We start from the raw sequence: 8389 nt of genomic DNA, 5'->3' as shown, positions 1-8389 counted from the left end.
ACCTTTCACTTGCTCAGATACTTAAAGGGTGATCCGACCATGGGGATCTTCATGTCATATGATCCAAACTGTAATATTAAGGCTTATTGTGACTCTGATTGGGCTGCCTGCCTAGACTCAAGAAAGTTAGTGAGTGGATACATAAATCTATTAGGAAATATTCCTGTATGCTGGAAATCTAAGAAGTAGGAGACTATTTCACTATAATCAGCAGAGGCAGAATACAGAGCACTCAGAAAAGTAGTAGGGTAGTTGGTGTGGCTGTGCAGATTACTTAAAGAGCTTACTGTGCCCTTTGCTAAACCTGTAGAAGTCTTTTGTAATAGCCAATCAGCTCTACACATAGCAAGAAACCTTGTATTTTATGAGCGGACTAAACACATAGAAGTGGACTGTCACTTTGTAAGAAGCAAGCTGCAAGAAGGGCTTATTTTACTCCACCATGTAACAACACACAATTTGTTGGCTGATGTTCTCACCAAGGCTCTAGCATGAGTAAAACATTCAACGATATTGGGCAAGTTGGTAGTGTTTACAACACCTTCAACTTGAGGGGGGCGTTGAGACTTGTATAAATATATTTTTATATGTAATGATAGTTAGTTGTACAGTTAGGGGAGTTAGTTAATGGGAAAACTTAGCCATCTCAGCATTAGTTGTAGTTTCTGGTATTGTACATATATATACTTTATACTACAATGAGAAAAGAAAGCGAGCTTTCACTTTCCCAATTCCTATTTCTCTCTTATGTTTTCTCTCTCACAGAACTCTCTAGAAGGACTCCAGATCGAGCTTCAAGCTCATCTTCAATCCCAGTTCTAACAGAATCTATGAACTCAACCAACAATATAATGCAAAGATATCACAAGTTATGCCTCTTTCGATTACAAGAAGAAGTGTATAGATGCAACAATTAAATCTTCCAAAAATGATTCAAATACATAAAAATAGAGTTATAATCCACAAACAATCATCAATACACTAAATCCATCAAAACCCAAAAGGATCTACTCCATAGACATAGAGAAGTTCTTCACAAATAAAATAAAAGTATAGGAATTCATAAATACAATCCAAATGCGGATCTTGAGCGGGGAAGGAAGGATGAAATTCTTGTGCTCTTGCTTCTCCCTCTTCTTTTTAGGTTCCTTAGGTCTAAGGTATGTCAAAAGTACCTCAAAAATGATGTTTTGGTGTATTTAAGCCGCCCCCAAAATAAACCTCGGACAAAACTACCCTTTTCTTAGTGAAATAGGACTCTTCCCAGACAGTACATGCATGGCCGCGCACTTGGAGACCTGCTCGCGCTCTTGGTCGTGCATTTTGCACATTGTTCTGCCCCAAGTGCGCGCCCAGTGCACACTCGCGCACCTGGGTGGTATCAGTTGAGAAATTGGAAAAATGTAAAATATGAAAGTTGTGGCCCTTTTAAATATCTTTTCAACGATATATTGTGGAGCCCAAACGGATTTCTGAGCGAAACGTTATGTGCATTTTACTCACCAATGCGCAGTATGCTTGCTCGATTTTTCGTTTTGTTCTTAAAGTGCACTATCATCCATTGATCCCCGAACACAATCCCAACTTAATCCTTGGGCTTTTAATCAGACTTCAAAGCTCCAAAATAGCATGAATTTATCCCACAATATCTACATAGCTCGAAAACACTCATACGGGGCATAAAACACACAATAAGTGCAAAATACGCCTAATTAAAGCTCAACATACGTAAAGTGCTGTGAATTAAAGTGTAATAAGCGATTAAAATATGGGATTATAGCCTACCATCATAATCCTAAAAATAAATTTCAAAAGTTGGCAAACTTATACAAATAAACATCACAGAATTACACTTGATTCCATACTTACGCTGTTATTAGTCATGAAAATTAAGAACATATATTTTTAAAAACTTAATCTCGAGAAGAAAATTGAACTTATGTGTAAACAACATTTTCTTAAAAAGCATAATTCTTTCAACATGCAAATATACCTGTAGAAGTATAAAATTAACCAACATGCTATATTCCAATTTCTTAACTTCAAGCTCAGCCAGAACCTAGAAGAAGAATGGAATGAAATAACAAAAAAGGACGGTGACTTTAGCGCTAAACTTTCTAACGTTAAGTTAAATATTATGACTTTATTTTTCTTTTTCTTTTTTTATTTATTAAAAATTAGACTTCTAATAGACTTAGGTTGTCTTCTATGATTAACTTAACTAAATTAGATGTAAACACCCGGTGCGGATAAGTTTTTACAGATAAGAGTTTAATCCCCTCGATCCCCAAGAGTTGCAATAAATCTAAACTAAAGTTGGCCCCTAAATTTTGGTTGTAAAGAGAACGACCTCTTTTGTCATTGTTGACCTGAGCGGTTTTGGTTTTGATGATTGACAAAGGAACACATGCATAAACCAGGTCCATGGACAATGTACACAGGTGACGGGCAGAATCAAGCAAAAGGCATGCACGTGAAAGAGATAAGTATAAATGGTTATTTCTGATAATCCCTGAACGAAAATATTGCATATTTGATAAGGAGCAAGACTCTTTACTTGAAGGAAACTCTATCCAAGATAAGGAAAGAGTTAGAAGTTGAAGATAACTAGAACTCTTCCACCAAGGAAGAGTAAAGCATTAGACTTCTAGTTAATCTTTATTTACTAACTCTATATATATCAGTTGTGTTCTCTTTTATAGGTGATGCACACACACTGAAGTTAAGCACGAATTGAGAGCAAAATAGCAAGGCATTTTGTGAGCAATTCCTGTGAGATTTAAGAGTGCGATCCTGAAGCTACACGAACCAGATTGAAGAACCAGCTCCACAAAGAGTTTTATGTGTCTTTCTTTATTTCTAGTTCAAAGTGTAGTAGGCGTTTTGAGTTGTACATTTCAGTTTTCTAAGAAGAAAATTGTACTACGTACCTGAGTTGTATCTTTCAAGTTAGAGTTAACTTGAAGTAATTACAACAGCCTGTGGCGTGTTTCTATAAGGGTTAGAGTTAATCCTTAGGTTTGCAAGAGGTTGTAAACTCTAGTTGTATTGTTCAAATTAGAGTTAACTTGAAGCGGTCGCCACAGCCTGTGGTAGGTTGCTACAAGGGTTAGAGGTAATCCTTAGGTTTGCAAGAGTTTGTAAACTTTGTTGTTGGTTCAGAGTTGTAGTGAAGTGTTTGGAGAAAATCCTACTGGGTAGTAGGTCGTGGTTTTTTCACCTTTTGAGCCGGGTGTTTTCCAAGTAAAAATCCTTGTGTTCTTTACTTTCTGCGTTATTTATTCCGCAACTGTAGTGTAAGGAATGCATAGAAGAACCAGGTCCTTCGATAATCCAGTGCACGCGAAAATCAAGCACCACACAAATCACCCCTCCCCCTCCCCCCTCTTGTGTGGTATTAAAGTATAAAAAAATAATTGGTATCAGAGCGGGTTATCCTTGAAGAGGCTAACACCTTAGAAAAAGATCAAGATGAGTGCACTACCTGAAAACTGTAAAGAGCAATCCACTACTAGGCCACCACTATTCAATGATCACTACTATTCTTTGTGGAAGGAGAGGAAAATTGACCACTTGCAGATGACTGATGGGTGCTTCAAATGTGGTAAAAAGAACCACATGATCAAGAACTGTCCTATGTGGGAAGTCGAGTGGAAAAAGGAGAAATCTGACAGAATGAACAGAGAGAAGGAACAGGTTCATGAAAAGAAGAATACAACAAAAGGTCATCTAAAGAAATGGTTGCTACTTGGAAAGATAGTTCAGATGAGGATATTGATGATAGTGTTGAACGAGCTCTCATAGCAATTCGAGAATCTAAAGATGAACTTGATGAAGAATCTGAGATAAGTTTTCTGGACCTTAAGGATAAAATTAAACTCCTTTCTAAAGATAGACTATTAGAATTGTTGCTAACTTTAATTGATGAATCTAAGAATATATGTTCTGAAAAAGAACAATTGTTAAAAGAGTGTAACTTTTTAAAAGCAGAATGCAAAAACCTGGAAATAAACATTTGTAAAATTGAAAAGGAAAATACTGCTTTGAAGAACCAGGTTCATGCACTTGATACAGTTGTCTTAGAACTTAGATCTAAAAATGTAAAGTTAAAGTTAGGGACAGAAAAAGAGATAACAAGTGATATACAACTCAACCTAGAGGATGGCTTAAGGAAGGTTAAAGATGAGCTATACAAAAAGGAAGAAAATGTAAGAGCTTTGAAAGAGGACTTAACAAAGGTTAAACATGAGCTTGATAGAACATGTAAATGGAACAGGTCCTCCAATGCACTTTCATGGCTACAAGAACACCATAGTAGCAACAGAAAGGGACTTATCTTTGGGAACTTTGCATCCGAATGGGATCACAAAAATAAGTACCTAACACTCCATGAGAATAAGATTTGCACACACTGTGGAAACACTGGTCACTACAAGAGTGATTGCACTGCGAAAGAAAAGGCATATCAAAAGAACAAAAATTTTGTTCTAGGGAAAAATAGGCTCCCAAATTGGGCTAAAAGGAATTTGATTCATCCTTTTGCCTATAGAAAGGGACCCAAACTAGTTTGGGTTCCTAAGACTAACCCCTGATTTTCTTTTACGGGTCCAAGTGAAGGGGAGCAGCCAAATATGGTACATGGACAGTTACTACTCAAAGCATATGATAGGAAGCAAGAACCACTTCCTTTCACTTGAGGACCTTAAATGAGGTAATATCTCCTTTGGAAATGGGAAAAAAAGTGAGATCGTTGGGGTTGGAAAGGCAGGTAAGATTGATTTGATAGATGGACTGAAGCACAGTCTAATAAGTGTATCACAATTGTATGATAGAGGTAACATTATAGCATTCACATCTACCAAATGCTTTGTGATTAATCTTACCACTCATAAGATAGTTTTGCAGGGAAAAAGAGTGAACAACATATATGTTGTAGATATGTCCACACTTTCAAAAAATGAACTCACTTACTTAAGTGTATTGGATAGTGATCTCCTCCTTTGGTATAAGAGACTTGGACATGCTAGTCTAAGTCAACTCAACAAACTAGTCTCCAAGGACTTGGTGATAGGACTGCCTAACATTAAGTCCAAGAAAGATATAGTTTGTGAGGCTTGTGGAAGAGGGAAGCATGTAAGATCTTCTTTCAGAACTAAGAAAATGGTGAGTACTACCAGGTCGATGGAACTGGTCCATATGGATCTGTATGGACCAATAAGGACAATGAGTAGAGATGGTAAGAGATACGTTATGGTACTTGTTGATGATTACTCTAGGTTTACTTGGACACTATTTTTAATATCTAAAGATGAAGCATTTGACATGTTCACTTCATTTGTTAGATAAAACTAAAAAAAATAACTACGTAATCAGCTTGCATCAATAGGGTCTGATCATGGTACTGAATTTGAGAATGCTAATTTTGCTAAATTTCGTGATGAGCATGGCATAGATCATAATTTTTTTACTCCTAGAACTCCACAATAAAATGGAGTAGTTGAAAGAAAGAATAGGACATTGGAGGAAATGGCTAGGACTATGCTACTTCCTAGTAAATTTCCCTATAGCTTCTTGGTAGAAGATGTGAACACTGCATGCTACATCATAAATAGGTGCATGACTAGACCTCTTGTTGAGAAGACTCCCTATGAGTTACTTAAAGGGAGAAAACCAAATATATCCCACCTTAGGGCATTTGGATGCAAGTACTTTATGAAAAATAATGGTAAAGACTCCCTAGGTAAGTTTGATCCTAGAAGTGATGAGGGAGTATTATTGGGATATTCTTCACATAGTAAAGCTTATAAGATTTATAACAAAAGAACTATGTGTGTAGAAGAAAGTGTACATGTGGTTTTTGATGAAACTAACATTCTTTCTGAGAGGCAGGAACATGATGATGAAGCAATTGGGCTAGTGAGAAACTCAAATGAAACCACAGCCCAGACTGAAGTTGCACCAGAAGTAGGAACATGTGATGGAACAGGTCCTTCCACCCAGGGCAACTTGACAGGGGGAATTGAACAAAGAGGAAGTGATCCTAAAATATCGAAGGAACCTGTCCATGAACATGTTCCTCAGCAACAAAACATTGAAGGAACATCTAGGGAAAACTATTTGGTTGTGAAACCTTACAAGTATAAGAGTTCTCATCCCATTGAGAACATAATTACTGATCCAACCTCTAGAATCAAAACCAGATCTTCGTTGAAGAATCTTTGTGCGTTTGATGCTTTTATATCTCTTATTGAACCTATAAATATTGCTGAAGCTTTGCAGGATGCAGACTAGGTGAATGCAATGCAAGATGAACTCAACCAATTTGAGAGAAGTCAAGTTTGGCATCTGGTACCAAGACCCAAGGACAGATCAGTAATTGGCACAAAATGAGTCTTCAGAAACAAACTTGATGAAGATGGAACAGTTACAAGGAATAAGGCAAGATTGGTGGTTCAAGAATATAGTCAAGAGGAGGGCACAAACTATGATGAAACCTTTGCTCCAGTTGCAAGATTGGAAGCAATTAGACTCCTCATAGCCTTTGCTACTTATATGTAATTCACTCTCTATCATATGGATGTCAAGAGTGCCTTCCGCAATGGCTATCTAAAGGAAGAAGTGTTTGTCAAGCAACCTATGTGCTTTGAAAGCAAGGAATGTACTGATCATGTGTGCAAGCTTGAGAAGGTAGTTTATGGGCTCAAGTAGGCTCCAAGAGCATGGTATGAAAGATTATCAAAATTTCTGCTTGAGCATGGCTACAAGAGAGGTAAAATTGACAATACTTTGTTCTTGAAATAAAAAGGTAAAGATTTCTTGGTTGTTCAGATATATGTTGATGATATAATCTTTGGAGCAACTACTGATAAGTTAAGTAAGGAATTTGCTAAACTAATGGGGAGTGAATTTGAAAAAAGTATGATGAGTGAGCTTAATTTAATTTTAGGCTTATAAATTAAACAAAATTCAAATGTAACTTTGATAAATTAGCAGAAGTATGTGAAAGAGTTGCTTTAAAAAGTTTAAAATAGAAGATTCCAAAGAAATTGACACTCCTATAGCAACAATCACAAAATTGGATGTGGATGAACCTCGTTCATCTGTTGATCAGAAGTTGTATAGGGGAATGATTAGCTCTTCGTTATATCTTACTGCTAGCAGACATGACATTGTTTTCAATGTAGGACTTTGTGCTAGATTTCAGGCAAATCAAAAGGAGTCGCACTTGACTACTGTCAAGGGGATCTTGAGATACCTAAAAGGCACCACTGACCTCTGTTTATGGTATTCAAAGGTTGTATCCCCATTTTTTTTTATAACACTAGTGCAATTAGTATGATCAGAACCCAGTCCATCACAAAAGAACTAAGCACACAGATGTTGGGCATCATTTTCAAAGGGATAATTTTGAGAGGTGTTGATCACTGTGGAATTTTGTGCTACTGATAAGTAAATTGCTGACATCTTCACAAAAGCTTTGAGTAGGGATCACTTTGAAAGGAACATGTTATAATTAGGGATGATTAAGATCACCTAAAAGAAACCGATTCTAACTCAATGACTGGTTAGATAATTTGTGAATTTTGTGAATAATTAGACTAGATATTGCTCAGTATCATACTTTATTAGTATACTCTTGTGCCATGTACTAAAATGTCTCACTTATGTCTAATGATATTATCCTTATTTTCTTGGAAAAAATCAGTCTTACACAAAAGAACTTTCAGTGAAGAACCTGGTTCATCGAGCTTATAAGGTATGTATTCTACACTCCACATAATTTGAAATAACTTCATATGGATCATGAACTGAAACTTCCAATGTGATTAGACTTCTAGACTTCAAAAAGGTGTCGTTATCCACTCAAGCTTTTCCTCTTTAAATTGATCTGACCTTACCCTCTTATCTAAAATATTTTCGAAAGATCAAAATCTCCAAAACCTTAAAACTCTCTCTATTTCTCTCAAGTTTCTGAACTAATCAAATGGCAAATACCCATGAGAATCCCAAAAACTCTTAACCCTTCCTCACCACCCAAAGAACCTTAACCCATACTTTCAACCATCCAATCCCCCAATAAAAAGCATATCAAAATGATTGCATGCAACACAGTGGCCAGTGGAGAACCAGCTAAGAAATTGAGTGAGATGCTACAAGCCAGTCAAGCAGGAGAATCCTAAAAATCTGATGAGTCCTTCAAGTCTGCAACTGAGGGGGAAGAACCAGTTTCATCTGAAACTGAGCAGATAACTTCTGGGTTGATGTTACTGCTAAAATTGCTGAGAATCTTGAAAATAGGTTTGTGTTGGTTGGTATGATTGTTGGTGTAGAAACTGGTCGGTCTGGAAAAATTAGTGGTAAAAATGAAAAAGAAAAAAAAAGAGTGAGG

The 8389-nt window shown here is 36.6% G+C and overlaps 1 protein-coding gene across 1 annotated transcript; it reads left to right on the top strand.

Annotated features, from left to right (window-relative positions):
- The first annotated feature begins 3737 nt into the window (after window positions 1–3737).
- LOC138907096 (spindle pole body component 110-like) lies at window positions 3738–6291 on the top strand. The gene is made up of 4 exons (XM_070197237.1): window positions 3738–4460; window positions 4670–4768; window positions 4906–5163; window positions 5890–6291. Exons 1-4 carry the CDS (start codon window positions 3738–3740, stop codon window positions 6289–6291), a joined length of 1482 nt encoding a protein of 493 aa, XP_070053338.1.
- The last annotated feature ends 2098 nt before the right edge of the window (window positions 6292–8389 follow it).

Source organism: Nicotiana tomentosiformis, chromosome 1, assembly GCF_000390325.3.
Source record: "Nicotiana tomentosiformis chromosome 1, ASM39032v3, whole genome shotgun sequence".
NCBI lineage: Eukaryota > Viridiplantae > Streptophyta > Magnoliopsida > Solanales > Solanaceae > Nicotiana > Nicotiana tomentosiformis.
Note: the sequence above shows the minus strand (reverse complement) of the source record. Positions and strands in the feature narration are given on the sequence as shown.

Bases quoted from the DNA above. Each gene is read 5' to 3' on its own strand.
- LOC138907096 (XM_070197237.1), top strand. From the start codon at position 3,738: ATGGTTGCTACTTGGAAAGATAGTTCAGATGAGGATATTGATGATAGT. The intron at 4,769-4,905 runs GTAAGATTGATT...ATAGTTTTGCAG, and splicing joins CGTTGGGGTTGGAAAGGCAG to GGAAAAAGAGTGAACAACAT. The intron at 5,164-5,889 runs GTGAGTACTACC...TCTGAGAGGCAG, and splicing joins CTTTCAGAACTAAGAAAATG to GAACATGATGATGAAGCAAT.